Source organism: Symphalangus syndactylus, chromosome 6 (assembly GCF_028878055.3).
Source record: "Symphalangus syndactylus isolate Jambi chromosome 6, NHGRI_mSymSyn1-v2.1_pri, whole genome shotgun sequence".
In the NCBI taxonomy this organism is placed as follows: Eukaryota; Metazoa; Chordata; class Mammalia; order Primates; family Hylobatidae; genus Symphalangus; species Symphalangus syndactylus.
Window position 1 is genome coordinate 47,699,699 of NC_072428.2, and position 19,993 is coordinate 47,719,691.

At 45.3% G+C, this 19,993-nt stretch overlaps 1 protein-coding gene across 20 annotated transcripts in view; it reads left to right on the forward strand.

The window, feature by feature from the left end:
* TRIM66 (tripartite motif containing 66) overlaps positions 1 to 19,993 on the forward strand; it is a 71,338-nt gene that overhangs the window by 34,670 nt on the left and 16,675 nt on the right. For all 20 annotated transcript variants that reach the window (XM_063641082.1, XM_063641089.1, XM_055282488.2 and 17 more), the window contains 7 exons: positions 120 to 252; positions 582 to 698; positions 2,058 to 2,172; positions 2,732 to 2,878; positions 5,460 to 5,577; positions 7,420 to 8,345; positions 9,753 to 9,914. In XM_063641082.1, coding sequence (XP_063497152.1) covers positions 120 to 252; positions 582 to 698; positions 2,058 to 2,172; positions 2,732 to 2,878; positions 5,460 to 5,577; positions 7,420 to 8,345; positions 9,753 to 9,914 — 1,718 coding nt within the window. The remainder of the gene's footprint in view (positions 1 to 119; positions 253 to 581; positions 699 to 2,057; positions 2,173 to 2,731; positions 2,879 to 5,459; positions 5,578 to 7,419; positions 8,346 to 9,752; positions 9,915 to 19,993) is intronic.

Consider the following 19,993-nt stretch of genomic DNA (forward strand, 5'->3'; position numbering starts at 1 on the left):
CCCCCGAGCTCCGTATTTCTGCAGTGTCCTCTGAAGGCTGAGGGCTGTGCAGCAAAGCTTAACTGAGAGGTTTATCTACCTGAGCAAGAGAAGCCCACTTTCTCTGTCTTCTCTGGCAGGAGTGAATGGTGGTTCCGGAGACTTCACCTTGTATTGTCCTCTACACACACAGGAAGTACTCAAGCTATTCTGTGAGACATGTGATATGCTCACTTGCCATAGCTGCCTAATGGTGGAACACAAAGAACACAGGTGGGGCTGACAGACTGCCTGAAATGGGCTGGGGAGGGCTCTGGATTTCTTACTTGTGAGAGCTCTGGGACTCCCCATGCATCAAAATCTTCTCCCTGCCCAAGCCAACCTGCAGCCCCTGGGCTGAAGTTTTTCTCTGCTCCTGTTGTAGGACTTCTCTGGAAAAGGCCTAATGGGCCAAGAGCCTGTGGTGCCTTAGACTTTCCCTAGAAGTCATCACAGCTTCCATGGGTCTGGCTGAGACAGTTCCCTGTGGAGATTCCCGCTTGGTTGGCATGCTCAAAGTAGGACTCAGCCCTTCTCAGCGTTTTCTCTGCCTCATCCCCTAGGTGCAGACATGTTGAAGAAGTTTTGCAAAACCAGAGGATGCTTCTGGAAAGTGTGACTACACAGGTGGCACATAAGAAATCCAGTCTACAGACATCTGCAAAGCAAATTGAGGACAGGTAGCACAGGCTAGTGCCTTGCCAGTGCTGGAAATGCTCTGTTCCCGTACACCCGGGGTTCCAACACCAGGCCGTCAGATGTAGTGCCTTTGAAGAGGAACTGTGGTTAAGCAGATGTGGGCATATGTCCTAGAAGGCATATGTCTTGGCCTTAGAGGTCTCAGGGCGAGGGAGGGGTCATTAAGTCATCACTTGGTGGCTGAGACCAAGCTAGGTCAGGATGATCAGAGTGAGTCTGGGTGAAAGCATATGCCTTATGAACTAGCCAGAAGTTGGTGCTTGAGAACAAGGGTACCAAGCAGACACTAGGGAAGAGAGTGCTGCTTATTATGAGGGTGGAACAAACCAGGGGCAATCTGTGCCTTATCACCCCTTTCCCTGTGTGTTCTCTATAAATCTGCAAGTCACATGAAATCATTGGTATTTTACATAGGAAGAGGAAGTGGTAGGTGCTGAGAGCACCTCATGTGGCAGGCACTGGGTTGGGTATCGTATATGCATTATTTTGTTCAGTTCTTGCCACTCTTTCAGTTAGGGATTATCTCCATTTTACTGATGAGGAGACTGAGGTTCACAGAGGTTAGGTAACGTATCTGAGATCACACAACTAGCCAGTGACTGTGCTGGGTTTAGATGCTAGGTCTGTGGTGACTTCAATGCCCATGCTTTTTAAATTTTTAAAAATAGCTTTACTGAGATATAATCTACATATCATAAAATTATTCTTTTTAAATGTATAATTCAGTGGCCTTTAGTACATTCACAGAATTGTGCAACTGTATATAATTACTAGCTACGTTTAAAATATTTTCATCCCCCCAAAAAGAAGTCACATTAATATAAACATTATTATATGTTTATTATTGTTTATTATATAATATGTTTATTATATAATATGTTATTATGCCAATAATATAAACATTATAAGTCACTCTCCATTTCCCCAACACCCCCCGGCCCTCAGAAACCACTAGTATGCTTTCTGCCTCTTTTTACCTCATGGCGACATTTATTGGAGCATCCTCCTTTTAAAGACAACAAATTACAGTAAATCATTCCCATACTTTCTCTTTTGGTCCTACCTCTAATGTTATATCAACTGTTGGGCTACTGGGTTGACCTTGGTGTAGACTTGAGGTTTAACTAGAGAAAACCAAGCTGAATTTTGATCAAGTGAGGCTCGGTTGTACAAAAGGCGGGGTGGTAGAGAAAGGCTCTCTTTTTTTTTTTTGTATTTGGTGTCTCCTAGGCCCTGATCTCAGTAGGCAGCCTCCAAGTTGGTTCTTATGTTTGCCGTCTCTTGGTCTTCATATAGTCCATGAGGAAAGCTTACCATGGTTTGTCCCACTATGTTTACAGGATTTTTGAAGTGAAGCATCAGCATAGGAAGGTGGAAAACCAGATCAAAATGGCCAAGATGGTTCTGATGAATGAGCTGAACAAACAGGCCAATGGGCTAATAGAGGAATTAGAGGTATGTATAGACAGATGGATCAGATTGATGGGTTCAGAAACCATCCACATATCAAGCTAGTCCCAGGACCTAGGGAAGCCTAGCCTATAATTCAGATATGCAGCTTCCATAGCTCTGTGCTGCTCCCTGTATTTTAAAATGTCAGCCTAATTTTGGGAGGGTGGCTCATGAAGGGCTAGAAAATCAGTTCAAACTGATTTTTGATGCTATGTCTCTTAGGCAGCTTCCATCCTTAACTGCTCAGGGTTATAGTCCTGGAAGAGAAAGTCATGAAACGAACCACCTTCTTCACCAATTTATGCCCAAGAGATGTAGACATTTATTCATTTCCTCTTTCATTTATTACCCATTCCATATTTGTACTATGAAATCTCCCACCATCTCCCCCTCCCCTTTTCCATCAGCCAGCATCCCATGGCAACACTCTGCCCTGCCATCCTCTCAGGGGTGTAGTCTCATCTGATTCCATCAGTGACACACACAAGCCACCAGACTTCCCAAGCAGGTGGATTACAGTCCAATAACAGGATCAAGGACTCTGTCTTCTCTTTGTACCCAGGGGATTACTAATGAGAGAAAGCGGAAGCTGGAACAGCAGTTACAGAGCATCATGGTTCTCAACCGTCAGTTTGAGCATGTGCAGAATTTCATCAACTGGGCTGTCTGCAGCAAAACCAGTGTCCCTTTTCTTTTCAGCAAAGAGCTGGTAAGAGGAATCTCCCAACTCCTCAGCCTGTCCTTGAAGCTTATCAGAGCATCCCCTTTGTCATAGGGGCAATGAGGCGGTCCTTGGAAGTGCCTTTTCTTTTTAGGATGGAAGGAGGAATAACATAGCAGCTCCATCCATCCTTCAAATTCAATCACTGCTTTTGGGTTAGTAAGTAAACACCATCTTTTACCAAATCCCATAGTGCAGAGAGGACACAGGTGCTGAAATGGTCCTGCCCTCCCAAAGGTAGCTCAGTTGGAAAGTCTGTAGTTCTTTGTCATAGGTAATTGATTCAGACATCACCCTGGACATGAGCAGTGTGCTGGGCATCTCATAGAAAGTTACTGGGGTTTACATGGGGGTCTGAGAGAAAAGGAGTTGGAGATAAGGTTGAAGTATTAGGCTTGAGAGGACGGCAGCACCCAGGAGAGGGAGCAAGAATTTTGTGAGAAGTTGATGGGGTTTATATTTGAATACTTTGAATCTAAGGTGCCTGTAGTACATCCAAAACCAACTCCAAGCTACCTACTATTAAAAAGCTGTTTTAATATATGGGTGTGGAAGTCAAAAGAAAAGTTGGTTTTGGAGAAGGAGATGTAGGAGTCACCAGGAAATCAGTGGTATCACCTTGGAAGAGTGTGTGGAGCAAGAAGAGAGAAAGTCAGGAACCCAGGGAATACCGTCATTTTCAGCATAGACAGAGGAAGATGGTGAGTGGAGGAGAGTGAGAAGCAATGGTCAGAGGTTAGAAGCAAAACAGAGTGTGGTGCACAGAAATGAACAGTTTCCAATTTTAAGTGGTCCATTTGGCAATGCTGCATGGGTGAAAGAAGACGAATAGTGAAGAGCAGCCTCGAGATCTGGGAATCAGGCTATCTTCTGAAAGAAGCTCCAGTGAAGTAGAAGGGTCAAAAGCTAGAATGAGGAGACTGAGGATGGGTAGTGACGAAGTAGAGACAGAAGTGAAAAGAAGAAAAATAAAAACGTAGCCTGAGAAGATGGCAGAGTTGGGGGAAACTTTTTTTTAAGCTTGGAAAACATTTGCACATATGTATCTGGGAGAAGAGGTTGAACACAGAGAGGAGGGGTGTGTGGTGGGGTAAGTATACTGAGAAAGCAGGAGGAAGGATATAGAGTGAACTGGTTGACCTTAAACACAAGGACAGTCCCTTCGTCTGAGATGGGAGGACAGGATGGGGACAATGCTGTAGCTAAGTTTGAGGGTAGAAGGGATACAAGTTGGGGTAATTTATCCTTTATGGTGTCTTTTTTTCTCTGTGAAATAGGAGGTGATAATAAGAGGGTTAAAACATTGGTAAGTAGCACCAAAGTAAAGATTTTAAATAGTCATTGAGTGCAGTGGAAGAGAAAGATGACAAGAAAAGAAGTGACAAGAGAAAGGGCTGAGGGGTGCTGCTGAAATTAATAATCACTGAAGTGGCCCCAGATAACATGGCTTTGGTATGGCTGGATTACCTAAGAGTAGGAGTTGGCGATGGGGAGGGAATTAGGACACTAGTGATATCATTACTGTAAATGACAGGAAGCTGGGAAGTCCTGTGGACTGAAGGAGCAGGGCTTGGAGAGGTTGAAGAACATACTCTGAAAGAGCGTGAACTTGTTATGACCAGGGTGGGTTGTTGGAGTTTAAAGTTCTCATAGGTAGAATGGTTGTAAATGATTAATAGGGTCTAGGTATGGTGACTAAACTGAAAACAAGGTGGTTGCCATGCAAGAGATCAATGAAATAAGAGGCTAAGATGTTAGTTGGGACATTAGTTAACTAGAGGATGGCAGGATAAGTTGTACACTTGCCAAAGCCCTGGATAAATAGGAGAGTTAATGATGAGAAATAGATGAAAGTGTTGGGAGAGGAAGAGGGCTATTGAGTAGGACAGAAGGGTGTTTTACCTGCAAGTGGAAGTACAGCAATGGGGAGCTCAGAAAATGCCTGCCCCCCACTAGGCTTTTAAATTGAGGTGATGGTAGAATGAATGGAGCTGCCAGTTGATGTCATGAGAGAGAATGACAAATCACTTAAGGCCTGAAAATATAAGAATGTAGGGGTTCCAGGCCAGACGTGGTGGCTCACACCTATAATTCCAGCACTTTGGGAGGCCGAGGCGGGCAGATCACGAGGTCAGGAGATGGAGACCATCCTGGCTAACACGGTGAAACCCCGTCTCTACTAAACAAAATACAAAAATTAGCCGGGCATGGTGGTGGGCACCTGTAGTCCCAGCTACTCAGGAGGCTGAGGCAGGAGAATGGCATGAACCTGGGAGGCGAAGCTTGCAGTGAGCTGAGATCGCGCCACTGCACTCCAGCCTGGGCAACAAAGTGAGACTCCGTCTCAATTAAAAAAAAAAAAAAAGAATGTAGGAGCCTGGATAAGAGGAAAGGGATCATCTGGGAGGATGGGCAGGTGCTAAGGTGCAAGAGAATGAGAATATGGAGGATGACCAGAGGTTAAAGGGCCATGACTTTGAGCCTTTCAGCTTGTCCAAAGAGTAAGGGAAGGGGAGTTGTCATTTAGGTGCAAGATGCCCAAATAAATGACCTTTGGTGCTGTTGTCAGATTGTGTTTCAGATGCAGCGATTGCTGGAGACAAGTTGTAACACAGATCCTGGCTCCCCTTGGAGTATCAGATTCACCTGGGAGCCTAACTTCTGGACCAAGCAGCTGGCTTCTCTTGGTGAGTTTGGACCCACACACCTAGGCCTACCCACCCTGTGGGCTTTGACCTAATTGCTTACCTTACTGGGTAGGTCAGCATATGCCCAAGAGAAAGCACTTCCTGGGACTGCCAGTGGTCATGGAATCATTCAGCAAACCTTTTTTTTTTTTTTTTTGAGGGGGAAGAGGAGAGGATGAGGAATTTAAATAACCATGGCAATATAGGACTTTGTATCAGGATGAGTTGAAATCTGAGTTTACCATTCTGTGTAAATGTCCTGTTACATTGGTTTTATTGCTGAGGAGGAGACAAGACAGTCACCCTGCTCTCTGGAATGCTGTATGGCAGTACAGATGAATGTGTTTCTCTGTGGTCACACAAAGGTATACACGTGTGGGCACAAGCAGGGGTATCTCAGCAACAGTGAGACTGCATGTGCATGTTTGTGTTACACAGACATATCCTTTTGAGTTGAGATGTAAGCAGATAATTCATGGCCTTGTGCATTTTTCTTCCCTGCTGCAATCATGTGCTGGCATTCAATCTTTAGGCAGAATGTAGATAGCTTGAAGTTGTGCCTGTGTTGACAGCCTAACGAGTTTGTTAAACTGATGGCCAACTGCTGCCTTCATTTGAGGCTGTTAATCCTATTGAAAATTTGTTGAACTTGGCAAACGATATTTAGGTTTATTTCTTTTCTTTCCTCTTTCCTTTGATTTAACTCAGCAGACCTTTGATAGCCACCTACTCTTGTTTAGGCCCCATGCTGAGCACCAAAGAACCAATGGTGAATAAAACACATATTCCTTAAGGAGCTCAGACTTCCTCTAAGTAAGCCTTACCAAAATAATGAGATGAAGGAGTCATTAGACTGAGTTAGCCATAGATCTACTTGTGCACAAGGGACCTAGGGACCTCAGGGGGCAGTGCTGGTGCCTGGCACTGACCTGGTGTATTAGTTCATTCTCGCATTACTGTGAAGAAATACCTGAGACTGGGTAATTTATAAAGAAAAGAGGTTTAATTGGCTCATGATTCTGCAGGATGTACAGGAAGCATGATCCTGGAATCTGCTCGGCTTCTGGGGAGGCCTCAGGAAACTTACAGTCATGACAGAAGGTGAAGATGCACATCACATGGACAGAGTAGCAAGAAACAGAGCAAGGGGGAGGTGTTACACACTTTTAAAAAATCAGGTCTCACGAGACCTCTATCACAAGAACAGCACCAAAGGGATGGTGCTAAACCATTCGTGAGGGATCTGCCCCCATGATCCAGTCACCTCCTACCAGGTACCACCTCCAACACTGGGGATTACAATTCAACATGAGATTTGGGTGGGGACACAGCTCCAAACCATATCACCTGGTATTAGAGCTTCCCCACTCTCTTCCATCCTACTTGCTCAACACACAGTTCCCCACACCTGTATCTGGGAACTTGTTCATTGGTCCCGGGCATGACTCTCTACCCTTTGCTACTTTCTAGCATACTCCCTCCCCACCCCAAAGTTGATTGTTTTTGTCAGAGTCTGATTGGGCTGTTCTGTTGGAAAAAAAATGAGTGGGTGCTATTTGAGAGAGCTTGTGTTTTCCCTAGTGGGACAGAAACAGAGTCAGGGCTGAGCATCTGGTAAAAGCTGAACTAATTTCTCAAATATCCTAGGCCCCCAAAGCAGGTCCATACAGGTGCTATTACTGGCAGCATTCTAGACTGAGTCCAGGAGATCAAGGGTTGAGTTTCTTAATCTGTTCCTGGTACAGGATTGTTGAATGAGGTTCTTTTGTCTCAGGAGCAGGAAGTAGCAAGGTGGGAGCAACTTGAAAAACTTTTGAAAAACTGTCTATTCTGCATTTTCAGGCTGCATAACTACTGAAGGTGGACAAATGTCCAGGGCAGATGCTCCTGGTTATGGAGGCTTACAGGGGTCATCACCCTTTTATCAAAGCCACCAGTCTCCAGTGGCTCAGCAAGAGGCTCTTAGCCACCCCTCACACAAGTTCCAGTCTCCAGCAGTGTGCTCCTCATCTGTGTGCTGCTCCCACTGCTCCCCAGTCTCGCCTTCCCTCAAAGGCCAGGTCCCCCCACCTAGCATACACCCAGCCCACAGTTTTAGGCAGCCCTCTGAGATGGTGCCCCAGCAGCTGGGGTCTCTGCAGTGCTCTGCCCTGCTGCCCAGGGAGAAAGAGCTGGCCTGCAGCCCTCATCCACCAAAGCTGCTGCAGCCCTGGCTGGAAACCCAGCCCCCTGTGGAGCGGGAGAGCACATCCCAGCGGCTGGGGCAGCAGCTGACTTCCCAGCCCGTGTGCATTGTCCCCCCACAGGATGTTCAGCAAGGAGCCCATGCCCAGCCCACCTTACAGACACCCTCTATCCACGTCCAGTTTGGCCACCACCAGAAGCTGAAGCTCAGTCACTTTCAGCAGCAGCCACAGCAGCAGCTACCACCTCCACCACCACCCCTCCCCCACCCCCCACCTCCTCTCCCCCCTCCCCCACAGCAGTCACACCCACCTCTACCTCCATCCCAGCATCTAGCTTCTAGTCAGTACGAGAGCCCTCCTGGCCCTTCCTGTTCTCAGAACATGGACATAATGCATCACAAGTTTGAGCTGGAGGAAATGCAGAAGGACTTGGAGCTTCTTCTCCAGGCTCAACAGCCCAGCCTGCAACTGAGTCAGACCAAATCTCCTCAGCATCTTCAGCAAACCATTGTGGGGCAGATCAACTACATTGTGAGGCAGCCAGCACCTGTCCAGTCCCAGAGCCAGGAGGAGACCCTGCAGGTAAGCATCAGGGTGGCTTGGCATGCATATTCTGCCTGTCCTAGGATCACTCAGGGAACACAGCCTCCCCAAAAACAAGGAAGCACAGGAATACAGTTTCTGCACCATAGGGCTGCCTTGAGCTCAGCCCTCACATTTCAAAACTACCCTGGGCTCAACCTTCTACCTCAGAAAAGCTCCAGAGAGCATAGTACCCAGTCCCAAATTAGATCTAGGCTCAGTACACTCCAGAGTAGCTTGGCTTAGCCTGGTCTTCCTGGATGACAGTAGGGACCCTGCCCACTGATGGTACCTTCTGAGCTGTGCTGAACTCCTGCCAGTGCCAGAGCAGAAGAGAGGCTGTCTCTTATCTTGTCATCTCCCTAGCTCCCTTGCCGGACCTTATGAATCCCAGACAGGGGGAAGGGCAGAGCTTAAGGAGCAGAGTGAGGGTCCATGTTAGATGCTGGCAGGCAGCACTTTTATAATACTGCACAGATATAGACTTAAACTTTTTTACTTCTACTAAGCTGGGTATGTTTTATATGCACCATATCATTTATCCTACCGACAATGTTGTTTGGTAGGCATTACCATCTCTGCTTTATAGGTATATAAGTGGGAGCTAGAGAAGGCTAGCAGTTTGTCTCCATATCATACAACATTGAGAGATAGAGCTAAGACTTGGATTCAGGTCTGCTGACATTTCTGTAATGCCACAGAAGAAGTTTTCTTTCCATAGGAGGATATTGGATGCTACTCCTCTTTTTTCTCAGCTAAAAGACAGTTGAAGAGGTGCAGTTTGTACCCCTGGGATCTTTGCTGCATTTCACATCTTCATTCTTAGCTCTTGATTTTCTTTTTTTTTTTCCCCAGAACCTCCTGTTCTATCCTCTTTTCTCTACCCTTCTCTCACTTTTTCTATAGTGATGTCCCCTTTAAATCTGTAATCACAGTTATATCTTCAAAGCAGCTTTACAGATTTTTACTTTATTATAGAATATAAGGCCTCACATTTATGCTTCAGTACTGACAACTTCAGATCATGCTTCAATGTCTTCCCCTGAGGCCCAGTTCTTTTGAGAAGATATAGAATAATGCGTGTGATGGCAGAGAAGGGTCTAGGGTTCATAGAGGGCCACAAGCTAAAATGTAAGTTAAAACTAGGTTATGATTGCTAAAGTGAATGTCACAAAATTAGCTCAGAATTCTTGGTTTGGGTTCCATCCTAAGACATTCCCATTAGCATGTAGTCTTTGGAAGAGTTGGGATAAGAGTATTTTTCTTTTTGGAAAACGTTTAAACAGTCCACAATGTATAGGTGGTGACAATGGGCAGGGCAGGGTGAGCATTAGCCTTTGCTGCCACTGCTGCTGCTGCTACACTCTCTGCAGTAAAACCCACCCAAGTTCTTATTTTCTTCTCCAGGCTACAGATGAGCCCCCAGCATCTGAGGGCTCAAAGCCAGCTCTCCCTCTTGACAAGAATACTGCTGCTGCCTTGCCCCAGGCGTCTGGGGAAGAAACCCCTCGCAGTGTCCCCCCAGTGGACAGCACCATCCAGCACTCCTCTCCAAATGTGGTGAGAAAGGTACTAAAGGAGCCTGTTTTCCCTGACCACATGGGACCCACTGCCAGCCAAGACCCCAGGCACTTGGAGGAGGAGGATAGAGTGGGGGAAGGAGTGTCCCTGTTCCATCCCTGGATGCTACACAGCCCTGATTCATGCCTTCTGCCCTAGTGAGTCAGCAATGTAGATCTTCCTCCTCCCCATTTCCACTCCCCCACACACACTTAAAATGGGACCTCCTGGGCTTCATGCAGAGTGGAAGGAGGAAGGGAAAGACAGCCAATTTATTGAACATGTACTCTGTGCTTGGAAACATGTGTGCTGCTTCACCAGCATTATCTCACCTCACCTCCAACAGTTGTGGAAGTGAGCATCCCCATTGTATAGCTAAAGAAACTGAAGTCCAGGGCCTTACAGCTAGTAGAAGAGAGAGCTGAGGTTTATTTAAAATGAGATCAGTTAGAATCCAAAGCTTGAACTTTTCTCTCTACAATGAAGATGGGGAAAATATTTTTTGTGGCCTCCACAACCCAGAGTTGGATACCTTAGGATTTGAATCAATGAAATTTGTTGGGTGAGTGGTCTGCAGGGATGTTCTGCAGAGGTAGATAAGCAGCTGAGACATAGAGATCTCTTGAAGATGAGCTCTTGGAGGCCTTTCTGTCCACCCACCTACTAGCTTACTGAAAGTGTTCGCTTACCCTGGACATAACCCAGAACCCCACAAATCCTCAACTATCTATTCTCACCTCTGCCCCTTCACCCCCAACCCCTGTCATACATCTAGCTGGAGCCACAGTCCTGTGCTGTGTCCTCCACCCATTCCTCCTAGTGTCCCTTGGCCCTGCTTCACTTACCCTATTGCCTTCTCTGGCCTGGTACCCTCAGCTCTCCAGTGCCTCCACCCAGCCCTGGACTTGAAGCTCTGTGAGGTGTTCTGAACTTTCCCAGCCTATACCCTTGGCCCTGTAGCATCCCTCTGGCCCTGCAGCCCAGCTATGCTGGTTGCTCAGTATACCTACCCCTCACCAAGTTTCCCTAGCTGTACCATTGCACTGCAGTGGTGCAGGTCTTAGAACAGTCAGTCTCAGTGACACTTGAGGAAAGTTTAGAAAAAAGAAGGGATGGCAAAAATGAAATGTCAACTTGGAAATTGCTGGTGACTCTTGAGGCTTTTTGTCTGTGCCTGTCCAACCCTGTTGAAAATGGCTTGGCATAGAGGCCCTTGAGTTACTGTATATTGGCCCTTTGTGGCTCTTAGATGTTTAACTTCTTGTATTTGGGCCAGCCACCTAACCATTCATCCATTTATATAATCATTTAATGCATATATATATGCAAATGCATATATATGTATTAAATGATTATATATATATCTGAGTTATAGATATATGTAATCAGATTATATCTATATCTATATATATATCTGAGTATGTGCCCCATATTCTACTAGGTGCCAGGCATACGTTGGTGAATAAGATAGTCAGTCCCATGCTGGAGAGTACAGTCTGGTGGAAGAGACAGTTAAGCAACAATAATAAATTGTGGTAAAGTGCTATAATAGTCATTGGGGTACACCCCATTGGAGCACCTAGCTCTGGGAGAGGGGGCTGTTGACAGAAGACTTCTTAGAGGACATTATTTTAAGCTGAAATTTTGAAAAGGAGAAGTTGGGCTAGTGAAGGGTAGAGGGGTAGAACAAATAGTCAAAAGGAATGGCAACTAGGAAGCTTCAGAAGTGAGAGAAAGCCTGGGGAAGTTAGGGGGGCTTCAGATAATTTGTAATTTGGCTTGATAGGATCACGAGATGCACTGGGGAATGGGATGGATTGAAACCAGAGGGGCTATAAGGCCTTGTAAATTATGCTTTGGAATTGGGATTCAGTCTCGGGGGATGTGAGGAGTAAGTGAAGGACTTCCAGAAAGGAGGGATATGGTTTGAATTAAGTTTGGAAGATCACTTTAGCTATGGTAAGGGAGACCAGAATAGTACAGAGGTGAAACAGGAGGCTGAATGAAATCAATAGCAATAGGAATGAAGAGGAAGCAAAGATTTCAAGAGATATCAGATCACAGGAGTTTTGGCCTCAGTGTCTGGTTGATGATAGGTAAGGCAGAGAAAGCCCTTTGGCTTAACACCCAGGTGTTTTCCCATGCTCCCATCCCAGTGGATCTGTCTTGACCCACTGGGATGGGAGCACGGGAAAAAGAGCATACTTAGGGGAAGAAGTTAAGTTTTGAATTATTGCTATTCTTTTGTGGAATACACATTAGAAGATGACCTGAAGGCAGCTAGCTCTAGATGTCAGTAGTTCAGAAGCAAGCATGAGAATTGCCGTAACCACCTGATGCGTTCTTGTTGCCTGCTGCACAAATGAAGACCATGGCATTGCAGTAGAGAAAGAGTTTAGTTGATGCGAGGCTGGGATTTTTCAAAGGCAGTTTGGGGAAGGGGTGGGGGTGGCTAGAAATGGGTGCTTGCTGCTGATTGGTTGGGATGGAGATGAAATCATGGGTTAAAGCTGTCCATTTGAGCTGAATTGCTTCTGGGTGGGGCCACAGGAGTGGGATTGATGGATCTGGGTGAAGCCATGGATGTCAGACATGCAGAAAAGTTGAAAAGATATCTCAAAAGGCCAATCTACAATAGGCCCAGGAATGATTAAGGGAAAGGCAAGGGGTGGGTGTGGGTAAGTTAGATCAGATCTTTTTCACTGTCATAATTTGCTCATTGATATAATTTTTGCAAAGGTGGTTTCATTGCCAGTGCTCAGTTGTAGTGGAAGCCATGCAGAAAATGCTGCTTCTCATTTGATGAGATTCAGTTCTGTTCATATACACAGAGCAGAGGAAAGGAGCTGAGCGACATACATGCATGGAGTCAGTGCTGCCTGTGTGAGTGGCCCACAGGGTTCCCTGAGCAGCAAGGAGTGCTGCCCTCTTGTGTGGCTGCAAGTTGGCAGTGGGGTTAGCAAAGGTCCTAGGAACTCTATCTTCTCATTTTGAGCTTCTCCTGCCCCTTATTAAAAGGGACCCCTGTAGAGGTTTGGAGGGGCAGATGGCCTGGCATTCTTCATGTGTTTCATAGGCTTTTCATGGCTTGAACTCCCAGAAAAAGGACCCTCAAGTTTGTCATCCTGGCTTAGAGGAACCTTTGGATTGGCAGAGAGAGATCAACCCTGACAGTGAGAGCCACTGGTTGTCCACAAAACTACTGTAATAAGGAAAAGGGCTTTCTTTTTGAGGAAATTTGTTGCCTTGGAGCTGGGGTTGGGCAGGGTGGAGGGTGTGAAGCTCAAGGATAGCAAACAACATTCTGAGCCTTTTACCATTGAGTGACAATACTTTGTATAGTATCGTTCTAATTTTTTCATAGGTTTTTACATGGATTATTTCATTTTATCTCTTTATCCTAGCAATACTATGAGGAAGCCACTTTCTTATTCCCCTTTGAAAGACATGGAAACTGAGACACAGAGAGGTTAAGTGACCCACCTAAGAGTTATACAGCCAACCCATTGGGCAATATTAGGAGCAGACTATAGGTCCTTGACAGCTCTGTGTTCAATGACTAGGTTAAATTGCTTCTCTTTCTGCACTGCAGTGGGAGAAATAGGACTCTCCCCTGCTGGATTTTCCTGTCTTTACAATCCTTGAAGTAGCCCAAGGCCTTGCTGGGGAGAGGTCTTAGGACCCAGCCTAGTTTGGTATTGGTTGTTTTATCTGGTAAAGGTGTTTTGTCCTCCATCCCACTCCCGGCCTGTGCTGGCCTGTGAGTGCCAGGAAAGTCAAAAGAATCTATCTGAAGGTCATGGACCAGAAGAACCTGTGGCACCATGCACCTTTCTGTGAGTTCCACACTGACTGTATATCACCAAAAGAGGACTTTTGGTGAAGCAGAACATCTGTGTACAAGTACCTTGGAGTTGGTGCTACGTGAGCCAATGGTGGAAACAGATTGCTGCTGAAAATGAGATGTGAAAGTTCTAGAATGGATTTTTCTAGTGACTTGAGCTCTGCAACCCCTTTTGAATGAATTTTGGTATTTGTCTGGCGCCAGCTGTTGCCTAAGCTTCCTAATCTTGGTTCAACCACTCTGAAAGAAAGACCATGGCTACAACCCTACCACAGCAACCCTTACATCTCAAGTGAAACTGGGAGACATTTTGATGCATTCATTTCATGCTTCTGAACCAGTCAACTGCTGAAAAATGCACACAATCCTTTCCTCAAAGGAGTTGGCCGATTGCTCACGCCTATAATCCCAGCACTTTGGGAGGCTGAGACAGGCGGATTGTTTGAGCTCAACAGCTCGAGACCAGCCTGGGAAACATGGTGAAACCCAGTCTCTACAAAAAAAACACAAGAAAATTAGCCAGGCATGGTGGTGCATGCCTGTGGTCCCAGCTACTCAGGAGGTTAAGGCATGAGAACTGCTTGAGCCTGGGAGGCAGAAGTTGTAGTGAGCCGAGATTGTGCCACTGCACTCCAACTTGGGCAATAGAGCGAGATTGTCTCAAAAAAATGAAAAGCTCTCATGGAGTCAAAGCTGTAGGCATCACAGAAAGCCCTATCCGAGTCCCAGTTCACCTGCAAGAGGGACCTTTCTTCTGCTGCTTGTAACATAGCCCCAGATCTTCAAGAGAGGACTTCGAGGCCACCAGCATGCTGCTCATGGCTTAGGAGCCTGAGATGTATTTCCAGTAAATGATACAGAAGCGGTAGGCATTCCTGTGATGCAGATTATTAAGAGTGATACAGAGGAGTAAAGGATAATGACTCAGGCAGATAGTATTTATACCATTATTGAAGCATTTTGATGCCCGATCTCTTAATTTGAGTCTTATAAAAACTCAGTGAGATTTACATTAACCTGTGTAGGAGGAAATTAAAACCCAGAGCTGGACAATGACTTGCTTAAACTCATTAAACCCTAGTAACTGTGAGTAAATACTAGGCATCCTGCCTCCATAGTCTCCAAATCTACTGCTATGGATCAGATTGGGGGTCCTCAACCTCAGGGACAATCTTTTCCTCATAGCCTAGCCCTGACAGCAGCATTTGCTCAGAATGTTCCTGGGGCCTGGTGAAGCTTTCTTAGGCCACAGCCTGTGTCCTGGTCAGCATCTGCAGAATTGTACGCTCTTTCTACTCAAGAGTCAGGCCAAACACTCCCCAAGTTTGGCTCCTGAACTTAGCACACTCTAAGAAGCCTATCTCCTTAGTTCTATCCTGATTTCATTCACCATCCAAACCTAAGATTTTTGTCTAGGTATCCTGGCCCATGAGAAAACAGGTCCTTGCTCCTATCTGTTTAATAAGAAAGAATAGTGTGTAAAGTGTTTTAGAAGTACTCCTATTCAAAATAATTTTTTTTTTTTTTTTTTTTTGAGATGGAGTCTTGCTCTGTCCCCCAGACTGGGGTGCAGTGGTGCGATCTCGGCTCACTGCAAGCTCTGCCTCCCGGGTTCATGCCATTCTCCTGCCTCAGCCTCCGGAGTAGCTGGGACTACGGGCGCCCGCCACCACGCCCGGCTAATTTTTTGTATTTTTAGTAGAGACGGAGTTTCACCGTGTTAGCCAGGATGGTCTCGATCTCCTGACCTCGTGATCCACCCGCCTCGGCCTCCCAAAGTGCTAGGATTACAGGCGTGAGCCACCGCGCCCTGCCTAATTTTTTTTTTTTTGAGATGGAGTTTCACTCTTGTTGCCCAGGCTGGAGTGCAATGGCACGATCTTGGCTCACTGCAACCTCTGCCTCCCAGATTCAAGCGATTCTCCTGTCTCAGCCTCCTGAGTAGCTGTGATTACAGGCATGTTCCACCATGCCTGGCTAATTTTGTATTCAAAATAACGTTTTTAAGTCAGTTTCCTACACTGGCCTGGGCAAAATACCTTTGACCAAATTCTCCTGAGTCTCCAAGCCTTGGGGTGAGGGTTCCACTCATCTGGCTTTCACTTCAGACTTACTAGAATCCGCTTACTCCTTTCCTCTTTCTTCTACCTCGGATTCTGAGATCCTCTTTGCTTTTTCTGTCCTCCCTGGATTATCAGGGCACTGGGCACTTTTCACTTCTCTCTTCACCACTCATGAACTTTTTCTCATTTGACTTTACTAAGTTATCATATATCTGCATAGTTACATCCATAGTGACAGCCTTAATTAGTACAAGAGCTTTCTGTTGAGATGGAGGAACACTCATTGTCAACAAGAGCAACAACTTTGCCATTAAAAATCAACATGTGAGGGCCAGGCACAGTGGCTTACACCTGCAGTCCCACACTTTGGAAGGCCAAGGCAGGTGGATCACTGGAGGTCAGGATTTGAAGACCAGCAGCCTGGCTAACATGGTGAAACCCCATCTCTAGTAAAAATACAAACATTAGCTGGGCATGGTGGCGGACACCTATAATCCCAGCTGCTTGGGAGGCTGAGGCAGGAGAATCACTTGAACTTAGGATGCAGAGAGGTTACAGTGAGCTGAGATCGTCTGACTGCACTCCAGCCTGGCCCACAGAGCAAGAATCCGTCTCAAAAAAGAAAAAAAAAAAAAATCAACATGTGAAACTGCTTACTAGAAAAGTTAGTCCCTTCCTCAACCATCTGATTCCGTTGTTTCAAGATCTGCTACTGTTAAACCAGTCTACTTAATCTTGAAGCTGTTGAAGCATTCACTTTATTTATTTATTTTTTTTTTTGAGGTAAAGTCTCACTCTGCCACCCAGGTTGGAGTGCAGTGGCATGATCTCAGCTCACTGCAACCTCTGCCTCCTGGGTTCAAGCAATTCTCCTGCCTCAGCCTCCTGAGTAGCTGAGACTACAGGCGCATGCCACCACACCCGGCTAATTTTTGTATTTTTAGTAGAGACGGGGTTTTGCCATGTTGGTCAGGCTGGTCTCGAACTCCTGACCTCAGGTGATACGCCCGGCGCATTCACATATTTTGAGGATTTAATTCACCAATCTGTTTTCCTCTCTCGTTTCCTTAGCTAGACTGAAGGCCTTCAGTGTGTTTCCAAGACACAACTCCCAAATCTTCGGTCCCTTTTTCTATTGCATATTTACACAGTGGTCAGTTTCTGATTACTTTAACCACTAGAACAGAAATCTGAAACTAGAAGTGACCAGGCAAAGCTTTGGAACAGCAGCAAAAACAGCCATCACAAAACCCATGCATTATATTCTGTAGGAGATCATAAACTCATATGTGGGTATCTAGCTAGTGTTCTTGATCTAGCAAGCTTAAATGTGTGGTTTTCTTGGGAAAGTTTTAGTTTAACTACATTATAGTAGTAAGCAGAGTAGGAGCAGGGAGCCAAGATTTCTCTAAGGGCAGCTAACAAGGGAGAAGACAAGAAACATCACTTGGAAAAGTGCCACGGTATGAGGTCATTCACTGAAAGAACAAGCTAAGCCCTGCGTTCTTAGAAGTTCCCGAAAGCATCACTGAATTACTTATTGGTTCATCCAAATTCGTTGATATCACTAACAAATGGTCTCCTTAGGCTCCTTATGCTCTGTTTAATAAGACAGAAGAGTGTGTAAAGTGTTTTAGAAGTACTCCCATTCGAAATAATGTTTTTAAGCCAATTGCATTTTGTTATTGAAAGAGGTATGTTTCAGATAACTGGAAAATTAATTTATGTGGAACACCACCCTATCTGCACTACTTTATCCCCAGCAATATTATCTTGCTGTAAGAACCTGAAATTTATATTAAACTCAGGGCATGTGCACTAAGTGTCTGTTTATTGATTTCTCAATCATTTCTTACTAGGGCACTAGCTTTCTAGCTTCTGGCACAGAATCAAGACCAGCCAGCCTGTTTTCAAGGCTGGTCCCAGATTCCTAGTCTTGGACCTGTATGAGCTTGAGAAATCTAGGTAATCACTCTGTGTCTCAATTTCCCTTCCTGTTAAAATGAAAGAGCAATGTTTTCTCTGAATTTTGACAATACCACGTGGCGATCATTAGAATAATAATGTCAACACACTGAACTCTAGAAACACATCTGGGTGGTAAGAGTGAGGAGAGAGAGAGGGCAGCAGGTAACAGAGCACAGGTCAAGCAGAATTCAGGTTAGATGGGTGCAGGGTCACATAGGTGACTAGTAGCAGAGGTTGAAAGTCAGACAATTCAGGGAGGTCGTAGGTCAGGCAAGTTGTCAAGTCAGGTGGTAAAGACAGGTAGGTTAAATAGGTTAACTGAATCCATTAAATTAATAGGTGAGGTAATTTCAGATAAGTCAGACAAAGATAAGGTGGCAGACAAAGATAAGGAGACAAAAAAGAGGCAAGAAGAGGAAAGGGACAGGGATGGGGACACACAGTTTGGGGGAAGGGAAACGAGGAGCGAGAGGAGATGCTAGTTAACGGAGGTAAGAGGGGGCTGTGTAGGCTCAGGGTTGTCTCTCTTCATCCCCCAAAGATGACCTGAGCTGATTATCAGAGTGAATGTGTTTTGGCATTTTGACTCTTCCTCTCTAAACTAGAAAATAGTTTATTTTCAGTTGTGAATCCTAAAATATACCTTTTCCTTCGTGAAATCTAGAGGTTTTGTATGTAAAGATGAAGTCGAGGTGTCAGTTACATAGTTGACAGCCTAGAAACCTCAGTGATAACCCTCTACATATTTTATAGTTAGAAAACACATTCACCTCCTGTCGTTTGATCTCTGAACAATCCTAGGGTCTAGAGGGAGGGTGGTATCATCTCCATTGACAAGTGAGCTCCCTTCTGCATGGGAGGCACCAAGTGTCAGATAACCCGGCCACGCTCTCAAGCCCTTTTCCAATCCCATCATGCTCTCAAGAAGTGCTTCCTCTCCTCCCAGGCCCTGGAGACGCAGCCTGCTTTCTTTGCTGTGAAAGTTGGCCCTACCCTTGCCCCCACCCATCTTGTAGCACTAGCAACAGACTAGGATGGAGGTTCTCGAATCTTCTTTTTCTTTTTGTATATGAAATAAGTACCTTTTGTTTTAATATTTTACAATCCTTCACTCTAGAGAGCTGATATAGTATAAAAATAACAAACACATAGCATATATAGGTTTCAGAAATGCCATTGTGTCTGCATAGCCTGTAAAAATGGGGTTGGGCTGGCTTTCTCACAGCACTTTCTCTGAGTCCCTTGCTCCGTGGAAGTTTTCCACATTCTTGTTAATACTACCAGAGCTTCACCCCCTCTCCTGATAGCATTGGCCTCCTTGAGATTGGCTGTGGCTGTGAAAAGGAAAGAAATCAGTCAAGTATGCAATATCTTGGGATGTATTGCTGACCTCGTATTGTCTTCTGGGCATTACAGGACCAGGTTCATCAGGTTCACCTCAAAATAAACTGCCATGGGGTTTCCGCAATTTTTCCACAGCTCAGTCTGCATGTCTTCCTCTCCCCTATCATTATGTTAACTCACATATGCAATAGGTAATTAGGACAGGAGAGCCGATTTCCCACGCATATGATCTCTACCCCTAATCTGGGAAGTTTTGTCCTTGGGGATTTTATCTTGTGCATATTTTGTGACATATGGCACCGACCATTATTATTTGGGTGGTCTCACGTGGATTTTGGTGCTGTTAATGCTTGGCAACAAGGATCTCACTAAGAAGAGACATCTATATAATTCTCAATGTCCAGCATGGGTAGATTAAAGGAACGCCAAAACCGCACTAAACATACATGTCAAATAGGGGAAAGGAGAAAGAATCCAGTGCAAAGGATTAGACTGTCATATATTGCAAAACAGAGTGAAATAGTCACTGGGTATTCTTGTTCATAGATAAGGAAATATAGAATATTAGAAAGCTATGGTAGTGCATAACCAGGACAACAAGGAGACGTTAAGGAATGCAGGCGTGGGCATGTTTGAGATAGCCATTGATTTTTGGCCTTGGTCCCTTAAGCTGGGCTTCGTTCCTAGCTTACCCAATTTGGTTTAAATATTCTTTCCACCTTGCTTCTCTTCAACCTTTCTTGTCTTGGCACTCAGACTGTGGAGGAAATGGAAGCTTTTTAAAAAACTGAACACTATTAAACTACTAAGGAAAATATAAAAAGCATACTTTTCTTTGGAGAGATAAAAGATATTTAACTCATCTGTGT